Here is a 15,334-nt window from a genome sequence, read left to right as displayed (position 1 = left end):
TTGATCGATAGAACGTCCTATGAAAACGAGTGCATAAAGAACAAGCGAATGAAAGCAAGTGTTGAACTTGGAGAGAAAAAGCTTGGTTTTTTAATTCGTATTCCTAAAGTAAAGGGACAAAGATTATAAGCGTCGCGTCACATAATTTGAGGTCTGCTTGAAATGGATGAGGAGGCACTTTCGTAGATTAAGGACAGTTTGCAGTGGAGCAGCAAAATAAACGTTGGAGTACGCGGTGTCACTTCAAATCGCAATAAATGATGGATCACTCTCGTCCAGAATATCGGCGTGCCAGGAGCTTGAGGGACGCATTATTCTTGCTGTAATCTCGACCACTTCCTCTCACGATACTGCGCTTGCGACATGGCCAATTTACGTCTCTTTTTTTTTTCTTCGGCTTCACGCGGCATTTAAACGCGAATGAAATTCAAATGATATATTTCCGATCTCTGTGCTTTCATGCCCGGATTATTACGTCGGAGTCTCGTCTGTTTTGTTTCAGGACGCATACGGCGCGGCCTTTAATTAGATTAATTGCGCCTGGTTTCGCGTGTTCGCACATTCTTTCATCCAACTTTTCGTCGTCTTCCACAAACATTTCTGGCATTTTGTTTTTTTTTTAAATTCTTTTTTACAACGTGCTGTCAATGGTTTTGTTCGATTAATTGTTTTTTTCTTGTCCTGTCGTATGTGCGTGATATGTGTGTTTGTTTATTCTCAAAATGGTTAATTACTCACAAGTGTTTTTGTTTCCGAACTAGGATTGGAAACCGACTTTTTTTGTTTATTTGTTTAGAAAATCCGTTACCGTTCTTTTAACTATATATTCATTAAAAATGCATGTTAAAAAACAAGAAATACAATGAGATACTATTAACCTTTGAGTAGAAAATAGGGTGTTCAAAACACCTTAATCAAATTTTATTTTTAGTTACATTTTTTAACAGTATGTATATTAAATTTACATTATTTATATTTTTATGAGATAGAGGAATGTAAAAATATTTAAGACCTCGGGCATTTTTTTTTATTTTCCTTTTTCAAAACAAGGTAACTTTAATAAAGTATCTACAATATGACGTAGAATGCTGTAGCTACTTAAAGGTTAATATCATAACGGAATAAAATCGGTATGACAGCTTGTCCATCGTTACAGAATACTCCTTTAGTTCATTAAATTGAGCATCGATTAATCTAAATGAGTCTAGTCTCTTACTCAACGCTTATGGGGTGAATTATAGAGATTAGACGAAGTACCCTCGTCAAGCAACTTGGCACGGAGCTTTGATCATGTTGGATAATATCGCGGTGACAATATATGTACATTAAAGGGTACGTGGGATACAGAGGTATATATCCAATAACCTAAAGCCATAATGAGATAATGCTCTTAATGTACGTAATGTAGTTTCACGCATATGAAAGGAAGTTTTGAACAGTCAAGTAGATGCCAATGACAAAGTCGTCTCACGTTTAATTGAGTTGTCATGTTTCGGGAAATTCAGATCTTAATTAACATTTCCTATTTTCTGATTGATTTTCTGATCCTTTCCGAAATAATGAATGGCTTGACAACGGGTTAATTTATCTAACCGCAAGATAGTGAGCGTATACCGATGCCTCAGCATCTCAGTAACTCGAGTTAGGATTTCCTTATCTCAGCAAGCGCGAGTTTGAGTTAATACAACTTCATCGGGTGTCGGATGAGAAACGTCTGTATCCATTATAGACTCTCCGATTAAACGATGTCCTGCTGCGGTAAGTGCGAAATTATTCGATCGTGTCCGCTCGGAGTATCTGCGTGGGCGAGGTGAAGTCGATCGTATTTTTAGTTGCTATTTTTAGCACTAACTTGCGCCTGGTAAGTAGCGCAGAACACGATAAATGGAATTTTGTAATTCTGAGAAACAGTTTTAAATAATTTTAACGACGATGGTGTTTGTTACGTTAATGCACGGAAAGAACAATTTTACGGAAGCGTCGAAAAAGCTAAATACAGATCTGAAAATAATTTTGTTTGGATTATCAGAATAATTATGCAGGTTGCTAATTAAAACTTTTTCAGCATTATCATCAACGCTTGAATCCGTATTAGACTAGAAATTGAAATGGAGATTCGATTGAAATTTAACCAATCAGAAGAATGGAAACCAATCTCAAATTTAAAGAATTTGCTTTAAATTGATCAAATTCCAATCTAATTTCAATTTCTAATCTGTTACGGATTTTAAATATTCTATATATCTAATTATTTTGATGATCCAACAACAAAATTATTTTCTGATTTATAGCTAAATTTGTAGATGATTCAGAAATCGTTCTTTCTGTATAGAATTGCGAAATATTTAGTTAGCAAAGCATTGTTACGTATTGAGCGATCTTAGAATTGTGTACGGAATAATTTTATGCTTACTCTGCAATTTCTATCCTTTCCAATGGCTTAGCAGCGAGTTTCAATTAAATTTTCCGAGGCAAAGATATGGCGTGCTGTGCAGCTATTTGATGTTTCGACAATTTTGCTAATCGCAAACCAGAAATTTTGCATGCTGAAGAATTTTGCTTACACTCTCGGATTCGACCTCGTCGAATCGCTGACCTGCTATCGTGCGTTCGTTTCACTTACAGCGACGGCTTCCAACAGCACAAAACTTTTTTGGAGTCGCACAAAAGAGAGGGAAAGGAAGATTAACCTAGCGACTGGACCGACACTGTGTAAGCCCTATACGTCAATCTACCGAAAACCTCCGGCTTATCCACCCTGGCTTACCCACTAATTCGGAGTCCACGACCTGTCAGTGAGAGAAAAAGATGGGATTCTTCGGTGGTTTCTCCCGTGTATCTGTGTTTTCACTCAATACGGAATTTATTTCGTATACTTACTTTGCGCGACGCAAGAGAATTCTGCGAGATATTGAGTCGCTTATCGTCGGATATCGCGAGTCTATTGACTATTTCGATAGTTCGTTCTGGCATTGGCAAGAATTGTACAAACAAATAAATATTGCATAAACCAGATACACGTACACTGTTAAATCTATAGCGTCAAATTTAACCTAACGTGAGTCGCTACTGCTCCTACTAAATATATCATTATTTTTTACGAAAACTATAGTTAAATTTGACACTATGTTGTGTCAATTTAACACTATATAGTGTCAAATATAACCATTGGTATAAAATAACGATATGATTGAGTAGGAGTAGTGGCGACTCACGTTAAATTATTATAAATTTGACACTATAGATTTAACAGTGTAACATTGCTTTTTCCGAAAAGCCAATTTCATTCACATAGCTTGAGTAGTTGAATAGACGTGCGATTCACTTTTTCGGAAAAAACAATCTTGCATCTCGATACATGTCGATCAATCATCTCCGGATTATGTGCCTTGTTTGTCACATCATTTCTCGCATCGCCATTTCTTCTTATCGCCTCGATCCAATTGCAGTTATCGCAAAAGGAAACGTTTCTACAGAATGAAAAATAACGAAGGTGTCTGCGTGACACGAAGCTCGGATCGAATTCGTAGCAGATTTACTGTATTCAATTCGAAGTACAGTGTCGCGAATGCGACAGGAAAATTTTCACAGAGCTACGCGTACACTCTCGTTTGCGAGACTGTCGGGGAATTGTTAAGGTGCACGCACATGTCGTGTGATATATCCCGGCACGGTGAGAAATTGCGGCGTATATTTGACTTGCAAACGATGATCGTGGTTTCGCCTTAAACCTCGGGACGCGGACGTTTATATATCTTGATATTCTAAAAGTTTCGGTGAGGTATCCCGGGGAAACGCGGTCTGAATTCGATGTGAGGGAGATACCTCTCCCCGGTACTACTGAAAACAATAGGAGGAAGTTTTCTGCCTCCCCTGTTCCTAAGTGGTGAGAAACGCTATATATTGTAGAACAACATATGCGAATCGATAAGTGCGCGCTGTGGTTTATATATATATATATATATATCTATCCTTCAATAATTTTTTACTGAAATACTATCAACTTTACAGAAAAACTATTAGAGATAAAAATTGTTTATTTTCTTCTCATAAAATTATGAGAATTTGAGTAAAAAATTATTGAAAACCAATATTCAGCGATTTTTAGTAATTAATATTTTGTTAGCTATTGCGAAAATTGCAAAATGGTAAAGGACTTTTCGACTCAGTTTTTTATTAGGAATAGCACTGTATGATTAGTGTACGTTATTTCAGATACACCCTGTATATGTGGTTTATACATATATATACTATATATAAAATGTGGTTTATATATATACATATATATGGTATAAATAAACCACATATATGTATGTACATGTATTGTGTATACATACAGAATGTTCTAGAAATTATGATAGAATCGAAAAGGATGAGGTGATTCCTCATGTAAAGGTAAGCCGAAAATAAAGAATAAAATTTTTTCGTACAGAGCTCTGTTTTCGAGAAAATCGAGTTTGAAAGTCGAGTTCGTTAAGTACACGTGTACTTAACGTGCACTTGACTAGCCACAATCTGTCCACTCTTTCTATTTACGTCTTTAATTCGTTGAGCAAGAATTTTCGACGATCTGTGACATGAAGCCGATATTTTTAGCAGTTTCTCAGTTAAAAAAATAAATACATTATTGAAATACTTATTTGCATATTATACTTTATATTAAATTCAGACTGATATAAAAATAGTGGTAAATAATCAATGAATCAAATAGATTATAGCTTGTGTGTGTGTCAAGTGTTTGTCACGCGCGTACTTAATGTACGAATATTCAAACTCGATTTTCTTGAAAACAAAATTATATACAAAAAAAATTTTATTCTATATTTTCGACTTATTTTTATATGCGGAATCACTCCTTTTCCGATTATATACGGTTTCCGAAACACCTTGTGTGTGCGCGTGTATGTGTGTGTCAAAGGGAATATAAGTGGCTAAAACGGAAGACAGATCGAGGATTTCCTTTGTGCAGAACATTCGCATTAATTTTTGCCGCTCTGGGGCTTTCTATTTCTACGTACTCGGCATTGAATTTTTACACAGCAGCAGTTTTCTTGCGTTTCATTATCGACACGTCATATATTGAACATGATAATGTTAAAAGATACGCGATTTTATTTTCTATGCATATATTATACGTACATATATTTTAAGCGAATAATATTACATTTGTGATCGTATTAAAGTTAAAAAATTATTAATTACATATTGAAGACTATTTTTATTTCGTGTTGCGTTACGATTATTTGCCAGTGCTTCTTGCAAATTGCTCGACTTCATTTGCGACATTGTGAAGCTTAATTACTAGTCAAATACAATTCATCTCGTTCTGTTTTCATGTTTACAGTCTGACTGTATTCTGCATTTAACGATGGTCACTAGACTAATAACATTTGCGAGATGCAAATCTAAATGGGCTCGGCTTTGGAAACGTTTGGATACTTTATAAGCGGGTTGTCATCAAGATTTTCAAAATAATCGGTCAATTAAATTAACTCTTCGGAGAGAAGCAGACAACATTTAAAATTGAGGCCAGTGTAATGAATTGTCGACTCTTGGTGCCGGTTTGAATATATTTTAGATTATCTTTGCGTCCCCTCTACACACGTGCACAGTTACGTGCTCCATTTTCAATAGATAGAGATAGTATCGATCAAGCGCTTTACAAGCGCTTGCAAGCAGATCAGGCAGTCTGCAGACTGAAGAATAAATAACTGCACTGGAATCACTAACTGCAATCAGTGCAAAGCCGAATTGCAAAACAACAACCGTTCTTCCCTTCCCAAGGGCCGGTCGAATAATGAAGAAGTACAAAAAGCTGCTCCAATGAAAAAAAAAAAAACAACCTTTTTCCGCTTAAACATTCGTGCACGATCATTGAAGAAGATAAAAAAATATCCCCTTCCACAGCGTGCAGCTGTTGTTTGTCGGTATTATTTACGTAGAGCATAAATTACGTCTCTGAGCTAGTTACGTAATTATCTTGTAGCACTTGCAGTTCCCGCAGAATTTACGTGGGCGATTTTGCATAATGGTCGCGTTTCAGACAAAGTGTGAGCCCGAGCTGTTCTCTAACAGTTTGGAAATTCGGCGAAAGTTTAGTGTGCCAGTCAGTCGTGTAACTATATCGCAGTACGAAACAATGGATAGTTAGACGTTTCACGTTACGTCGTGCAACGGATCTTAAATCTTCCCCAAACCTGATCCCCAAACCTGACCAGAGTATGGTATAGAATTGGGACAAACAATCTGCCCAAAAGGGCATTCTTCTTAAAACGCAATGTTTACCAGAGTTGCCACAAAACTGGAAATCAGGGAATTATCAGGAAAATTAAAAACGGTCAGGGAAATTAAGGAAAAGTCAGGGAATTTCGCACAATTTTCTGGAAAATTAAAATTCTTGGCTGTAAAAAAGTTTGATATATGTATCTCATACGTAATTTGAAATACCAACTTAACAGTTAAAAAAGCAGTGTCAGCAACATTAATAATAATTTGCTACATTAAATTGATCTCTCAAAATATTTAATAGAGAGAGAGTTTCCAAATTAAGACGAAAATACAAAAAAATTTCAAAGTATTATTGAAAGTCAGAGAAAATCATAAGATTTTGTCTGGAAATAAGAGGAAAGTCATGGAACTTTAGGATGAGGAATTTGTGACAACCCTGTTTAGGCAAATCATAAGAGAGAAGGACAAGAGAAGAGATGCCCATTTATTGAGCATTAAGTCGAGGAGCTAAGAGCTAAGAGCTTTTATATTTCATGTCGGAGTTTCGATGTTACGTCAGTTTTACGATTCTGGTCGGGAGAAACGGCTAGAAACGCGCGATAAACAGAGGAAGAAAAGCGCGAGAAGGAAAAACGAGTCGTGCACAGAGTCGCGTTTTTCTTTTACGACGGTATATCCGGCTGCTCGCTCCTCATGTATGCTAAGAGACGGCTTTGAAACCCCGCCCCTTCTCGACGCTGGTCGCTGCCGGTGTTTTCCTACGTCGACGAACTCCACGGTCCACCCTCTTACTCACTACCCTTACACGAGGCTATCCACCCTCGTATATACTTTGAAGCGCCGGACGAGCCGCGGGAGTAATCTGAGAGCTCGGTACACATGGGCTCGCGCAGGATACGCCTCATTCATAATTTACAAGGCGCTGAAATACGGGGAGAGCACCGGCGTTCCTACACGCTTCTGCGCGTCAATCCGCTGGCACATACACCGTTGTCCACTGTATTAACTCGATCATTCTTATATATTTCGCTTTTATTACGTTATATATCTACTTCGCGCGCTGCGAGCGAAATTTTTATCAAAGTCATTATTACGATCTCGCGATGACCTTTCTACAATATATATCCACCTTTCTTTTAAGGTTTTCAAAGTGCAAAGCACATCAATGCTGTCTTTTTATTCGTGACTCGTATTTCCGCTGCTATTTCATTGCTACCTTTATATTCTAATGAGTTTATACGTGTTACCATTGATATCTTCATTGTACGAATTTTTACGTTTTTATATTCCGCAAAGAGGATTTCCATCGTTCTTATCGTTATGACTTTATTCTTCGGATATTTATTACCGCGCAATTCCTGCAAATGATATCGGTTTACATTTTATCCTCGTAGCAAGTTTAAATTTTGTTTTGTCTGTACAGTTGTTCTTTGTTACGTCCTTTCTGTATAGTTTTTAAAACCTCATTTCTTTCTATAACATTTATGTTTAATTAATGTAAAATTCACATACACATGAGAAGGAACACAACGAAATATCTCCCTCGGAGAGATTTTAATAAGCTCTGAATATGTTAAAATATAGAAAAAAATAAGAGAGACTTTACAGATTTTCTCACACAAGGGTGAAACCCTCCTTTGAAAAAAGTCGTTTTTTTCTTCCTAAATGAATATCTAAACCGTCCTTAAAGATATAAAAGGTGTTTTTTAAATCGATAATGTTTTAAATCAATAAAAGTTAAATGGTTTCAAGAATACTTTATAATAATAATAAAAAATTTTTATATTATAAATTTTTATAAAAAATAATGAATTAAAAAATCTTTTTTATCATTATTATTGTTATAAAGTACCTACTCTTGAAACTATTGAACTTTTATTTAAAATATTTTTTACATTTTTGACGGTGTTAGAAAGAAAAAAAAATATTTTTCAAGAGAATTTCCATCTCCTTATAACGTGCGAGAAAACTTATTTAAAAAATACATATATGTTTCATATTTTTTATTAAGGAGGATACTTGGTTGTGTTTCCTTGTAAATAAATTTCTTTCTAGAATACACTAATATCTAGAATACAATAATATTTTTGGTTTATATATTTAGCGTAAACCATTATTTCATGCAATGGAAAGAAACATTTGTTATGTCATTTCGTATAAATACGCAAGATAAATAGCAAAGTGAATAATCGTAACAAATGAAAAAGCAGAGTACAGAATGAATAATTATACGTTTGGTATCTCAGGTCTTAAGTTCTTTGAGAGATTCGAGATAATCTCTTAAGAATCTTCGTTTTTGTCAGCAAGAACGTAGCTTTGTTCTACGACGACGCAGCTCCATAAGATTTGTTAAATCATCATTACAGATATGTTCTTGTCGGATCTCATCAGGCGCCTGTTCAAACCGCAGAAAATGGAAACGTAGATTACCGTGACCAGAGCGACATCATTAGTATCATTAGCGACAGCACGGGCATTGAAATTCGGTTTGACGGAAATTGGGTAACGTGACCATCATCGTGCCATTAAATGCTGGATCGCGGTGTGTAGCTTTGCGTGCTATGCCAAATGTCGCGGAGAATGCCCTATTCGATAAACGATGGCGACGTGGAAGCGGTAACGGACATAATGTTATTTCCGATAGCGTTATCATCATGAGAGATTCTTACTGCAATTTCGATCCCGTAGGGATCGCTGCGTGATATTTCCTCCGATTATTTTAATTATTTATTGTTATTCATGGCATATATAAAAGATAAAATTTTATTAATAATTTATTTTATTATTAAATTATTAATAATTTTATATTTCGACATTACATTTCAACAGATATAAAAGCATCGAAAACGCTCAAAACGATTTTTAGCTCGAATGTAGTCAACTACCTTGTCAGCACGATTTACACGAAAAATTTTATTTTTAATATCAACACGAAAAAGACTAGAAAATAGAACGTTTCCTATATAGGATGCGCGGTGCATTCGCTCGGAGGATTTGTGAATTTCAACTTCAACCAAAAGATAGAAGTAGATTCCCGTTTGCGTTTCTAAAATTAAATTGGACAAGTCCTTCTTATTTGCTACTCAAACGTTGCCTCCTATGCAGGCAGCTATCACGTTCCTTATTTCGGCTTCTAATATCCGTGACGTAAAAGAAAGAACGTTCTGGTTTAATACTTAAGCAGGTTTTAATTACGCGGAAGTTACAAGACAACGTAGATACTTGGTGAACGGGCGGTTATTTCGCCTTGCCTGTCCAAGACCGTCATCGAGAAATTTAATTAGTCAGACATCAGGTCTTATCGCTTGTCAAAAGTCCTTTATCAGACTTTATCAGACTCCTCATCCTTCGTATCGCTGTATTGTCGTTCGAATTTCTCGACAGATTGCGAACTCGTACGGCCGGCTGGCTTGTTCCACTTGGTTCCACTTGAAGCGATATATCGATAACGTAGCTATATCTTGGCAGCACCTATAGAACGATGGGAGCCACTTTCAGCACGAAATGTTACGGCAATCTGTTGTATCCTTCATTGTATTTCTTAAGGACCGTCTATAATGGAAGTAATATACCGTAAACTGTAAGAAATTGACCAATCACAGTCGAATATGAAGAGAATAATGTACTATAATTGATCAATTTCTTACTTTTAAAACTTAGGATTTCCATTGTAGTCCTTTAAATGGACAACTGTATCACGTGGAACTTTCATTTCTTTCATCTCTCTCGAGTAACATAAATCTTCTTTATAATAAACTAAAAAAATAATGTTATATCAACAGCATTGTTTTTAATTGAAAATAATTTTGTTAATTTAATAATATTATCAATAAAACAAATACGTGCTATTGTTTTAATAAAATTTTATTTGTTTTATTAATATTGTCGTTATATATATATAAATCAACAAGATTATTTTAATTAAAATAATGCTGTTGATAAAACATCTTTTTTTTCAGTGTATACAAATCGATGATTTAACGAGAACCGAATCTGCAACGTCCGGTCTCTTTATCTACCATCTGCGTTCATTCTAATCTAATTCTCTATAGGTAATATAAGGTGTAAATCTCACGTTCTCGAAAAGGCAATTGCAAGGAGATGCATGATAAATTGAGTTAGCGTCAAACGAATTATCCGATTACTGTTGTACGTCATGGAAATTTTAGCGCGATGCGAGATGCTGATAATTTTATTAAAAATATAATCGCCGCAGAGTCGGGAGGGAAACTGCAAAGGATTTCATGATACATTACATCATACTGGCACGCATTGTCTTATTCTATACGTTACAACCAGTAACCGAGCTGGCGACGTTACGATAATCCGCGCTTTGTATAAATGTACGAGATAAGGGGAGAAAATTCTAGATATCGCCTGCAGCTTCCCGTTTGTAAGCGTTATCGTTCGCAAACGGAGAGGAACACGTGGAGGATTTTTGTTTAATATCAGCCGTATAACTCGGGATTGGAAGTTTAACGGTGCATCCGCGTCGTTAAAGAGTCTTAAAACGAGCACGAGCTAATTACATTGCGGTCGCTGCGATAGGGAGGAAATTACGCGTGTGTCGAAGTTTCGTAATGGGGGAAACTCCTTTTTCCCCTCTTCTCCGAATAAAAATCACAACGATCTGATAATGCACGGTCGACGACCATTCTCCTCCTCTCGTAAAGCAATCTAATTATAACAGACCCGGGCGGGCCGCGTGTATTTGCATAGTGGGTATTCATATCGCATTATTAGATAAGTTGATTATTGATCGTTTCCTGATTATTTAGCCGACCCAATTCGAAATACATAAAGCAAACACGCGCGCCAAACGACCGGAAATGTCAATGGCAAACAATATTATGCCTCGCGTAATGCGCGCCATTTCATCGCCTGTCGCCTGAATGCAAAATTCACCTTTCACTCAGCAGTCTGTTTTATTTACTCTGAGATTCATTTTCACAAGTGGCAATCGAGTGTCATTTTCGCCACGAATAAACACATACCCGAATTATGATATTTTTGTTTCAGCGATGGTCGATTGTTAGAGGGAGATCAAATATTGGCGATCGATGGGCAGCCCTTAGACTCAAACGTCTCCCATGAGCAGGCGATCTCGATTCTTCAGAAGGCCCGTGGTCTGGTTGAGCTAGTCGTAGCAAGAAGCGCCCAAGGTAATTACAATCTATGTAATTGCACGCTGTGCGAACGGAATTCGCTTACGTCGGGATATGAGGTCCCTTGTATTCGATTTGCACAGAAGATGATGCTGCGTAACGGGATTGTTGTAATAGATAAATTCAAAGTATTTAAAATAAAAATAGTTTTATAACTCAAAATAAATTGACTACAAGAGCTTCCGCGTAAATAATATATTTATAATGGAATAAAATATAATTCACAAATAATTGAAATGTATTCACCAGCATTCATTCTTACAATTTCATTCTTACAACAAATTCCGCAAACGTTTCAACTCTTCTTTGATGCGGAAGTCAAACTACGAACAAAATATCTAGATAATCCGAAACAAAACGTGGATTTTGTTCAATGCGATTGTTATAATTCCCATTATAATAGATTAGTTTCAAGATATTTAAAATAAAAATAGTTTTATAGCTTTAAGAATAAATCAAATATAAGTAAATTGTCCATAAGAGCTTCCGCGGTTGTTAGTGCGTAAATAATATCTATTGTAAATATATCTACAAAGCAATAAGATATAATAGAATTCGCAAACAATTGAAATGTATTCGCCAACAAAGTTAACTCTGCAAACGTTTCGACTTTGGATTTGTGTCCTCTTCGATGCGGAAGTCAAACTACGGTCAAGGTATTTAGATAATCCGAAACAGCGTGGATTTTGCAAATTTGTTCAACGCGATTGTAACCTCGGGTGAAATAGGTTAATTTCAAGATATTTAGATAATCCGAAACAGCGTTGCAGATTTTGCAAATTTGCTCTTCTTTATCAAGGCATACTTCGTCCTTGCAATTTGCACGAAAGTAACGAACGAGTATCTCGTGCATGTAACAAGAAAGACACTGTCCTAGGCTATTATACGCCTTCAGCGATGTAACATTGTCCACGCCAGCATAAATGTTTATTTTCGTTGAATTTCTCACGCCGTAGAGAGTTAAATTAGTTTCGTTAACTTTTTTCTAGCCCGGTTGTTGCATATGGAACAGCAAACTCATGCTGGATTGTCCATCTGTGCGTGTACACAGGTGCGAATAACGCAGTTGCTTCGTGAAAATATCACTTTACTAATACTTTCTTTAAAATTTCTTTTATTATTTTATTCAATTGAATTTTATAAATATACTAACAATTTTGGAAAAATTAATCAAAATTCGATATTTATTTTACACTTATTGTTAGAGAAAAATGTTTTGTATTTGTAACTATTATAATTACATGTTATTATAATTATGATTATTACTGCTATAATATTAGTAATAAATGGTTACTATAAATTATAATTAAATACCTTTTGAGATAACCATATAATATGGTTAATTATCAGTAATTTCAACTTTGTAGTAATAACAACTGTAATTATAGTCACTTTCGGTTGCTACTATATATTTGTTGATAGAAGTATGTAGTTACTAATATTATAGTATTACTAATATTATAGCAGTAATAATTATAATTATAGTAACATGTAATTATAGTTACAAATACAAAAATTTTTTTCTCGGTGTATTATTTCTTTCAGTGTCAGAAAGTCTCACATATTTCGTTATTAATTAATTTCTGAAAATTATGAGCTGAAACCAACTTTCATAAAACATGTTATAATTAAAGAAGTTAAACGATAGGAGTAACTTCACGATTAGACTTCCAGGAGTTCTTTGCTAATGAATAAATTAACCCGAGTTTCTATAATAATTCAACATTGGACTACAAATTATATACTATATGACAGCAGTAAAAATATCACGAATTCATTTTAACGGCTTGAATTATATAATATTTTAGTACCATTTTATGCTCGAAAAAAGCGTCTCTAATTTATGTAATTGTTTAATTAATATTTTATTTACATTTTGGTTAACATGTAAAACATTTTTAGAAGGAGAGATCTAATGTTATTATACTTTTCTAATTATTACCAAATAGTTGATTACTATGATTATGTTTGGTAATTTATTGAATATTGCACCAACACATTAAACAAAATACATTTAGTAACTATTACTAGACTTTTTCAGTATACAAGTAACTTTTCTGAGAAGCTGCAGTTTTGCAGTTAATAAAATTACTCCTCATTGAAGTGCCGATCGTAGAGTACGTCGTGCTCGAAATGGTTAAATAATGGATGGAACGTGTGTACTTGCTATTGACAGACGTTGGGAGCTCTTTGCCAACGGATGAATTGTCCGGTGGTTCGAGTTCGACAGCGGCCGCAGGAGCAGCGTCGTCCATCGTCGGCGGCGGCGGCGGTGCCGTTGCTGGAAACAACCAGACAAGCTCCGACAAGGATCAATCGGTGTCAGCATCGTCCACCGTCGTTACACCGGGACCGACCCCGAAGTCAAGCCAGCCGGCCAGCATCACTTCGGCGGCGACCCCGACGCCCACGAATACACCAACACCTACACCGACCTCGACACCGGTACCTGGAAGCCTCATTATCGAAAGGAGCCCCTCCGCCGTCAGCGACGCCTCCAAGAGTGGCTCTGACATGGTGGTGAGTCGCCGCCATTTTTTTCCTTTCTGTCAATCTCGACCTAATCCGCGTTCCTCAGAACGCCCTTTTCTTTTTTTAGAAAGCTTCATGACGCGTTGTTTATAAAGCCGTAATCAGCAACTATATCTTATAAATTTATAACTTTGTGGCATTGACAATCAATGTCAGTGTTGCGGATCGAATGATCATAAATTGCATACTCAATTATTTAATTACACGGAAAGAACGATTTTGCCGAAGTATCTAAAAATTTAGATATAGATCTGAAAATAATTTTGTTGGACTATCAAAACAATATACTATACAAGCTAAACATATATTATACAAGAAACTCAAGCATGAAGAACATATGCTGCAAAAAGTTTTGACATTCTAACTCATTTGAGTGTTTTACGTAATTATTTTGATAATGCAGTAAAATTATTTTTAAGTCCGTATCTAGCTTTTTTAGATAGCAAACCGTTCTTAAAATCTAATTGAAGATTTTTCGAGCATCTCAAAATACAGCAGTCTGAAGTTATGAGGGAAAAAAAAACGATTGCGCGCCTCGTTGTGTGTTGATTATGAACGAGAAATTGCTGGAAGAAATTTCTCGTTCATAATTAACACACAACGAGCAATGTACTCTTTCTTGTGATTATTTTTCATCTCAGCGGTTGTACTCTTTTCCTTTTGTTCTTTCCCCTTTTTTCGCTCGAACGAAAGCTTCCCCGATCTTCGGTCTCGGTGAAGACTATTGTTGCTGAATATTTCTCTACGTAAAAGGATGTTCTTCATTGGCTCTTAATAAGCGCGCTCTTATTTCTCTCAAGGCTTCTTATTTTATCGTGTAACTCATAGCCAGGGCTTTCATGCTCGAGATCGCCTTATACAGACAAACTCCCGTGTCTCCCTCGGAGGATGCTTCATCCCGAAAGAAATATTTGCGTTGGAGTCGCTCGAGTGGTGACACGCCGATAAAATCCCAATCGATAGCCCCAGCATAATTGGCCTCATTTGGACACCCTCCCTCTCTTTTTTTATCCCTTTTCTGCTTTCTGCCGCGATAGTAGGAACAGCGGCGCGGTTATGACGGAAATAGAATTATTGGTACAGCCTTGCGGGCATCTCAAGGCAATAATATCGCCAATAATATTTAGCTTGTATCTGCCAATGTTGGATGTTGTGGACATTAAGGAGTATTTTTCCACGAAATATTGTTATTAATTTAAGAGAAGATAATATCCAGGATTTTTCTATTTACAATTTCTTAATTATTCGAGTAATATTCTCAGTTTAATTAGAGAATTAATGAATATACATATATCTGTGCAGGGGTACTCTTAACTTTTTTTAATACCTGGTACATTTATTAATTAAAATATTTATTTTAGAGAATTTAATGGATATGTGTATCTCTCTCTCTCTCTCTCTCTCTCTCT

General features: G+C 35.8%; 1 protein-coding gene across 1 annotated transcript in view; it reads left to right on the top strand.

Annotated features, from left to right (window-relative positions):
- LOC108728341 (uncharacterized) overlaps positions 1-15,334 on the top strand; it is a 119,501-nt gene that overhangs the window by 42,040 nt on the left and 62,127 nt on the right. The window contains exons 6-7 of the mRNA XM_018456843.1: positions 11,248-11,390; positions 13,570-13,913. Of these exons, the coding sequence (XP_018312345.1) occupies positions 11,248-11,390; positions 13,570-13,913 (487 nt within the window). The remainder of the gene's footprint in view (positions 1-11,247; positions 11,391-13,569; positions 13,914-15,334) is intronic.

The sequence above is a fragment of the Mycetomoellerius zeteki genome, unplaced genomic scaffold, assembly GCF_001594055.1.
Source record: "Mycetomoellerius zeteki isolate Tzet28-1 unplaced genomic scaffold, Tzet1.0 scaffold61, whole genome shotgun sequence".
Taxonomy (NCBI): domain Eukaryota; kingdom Metazoa; phylum Arthropoda; class Insecta; order Hymenoptera; family Formicidae; genus Mycetomoellerius; species Mycetomoellerius zeteki.
This window is presented reverse-complemented; position numbering and strand designations above follow the sequence as displayed.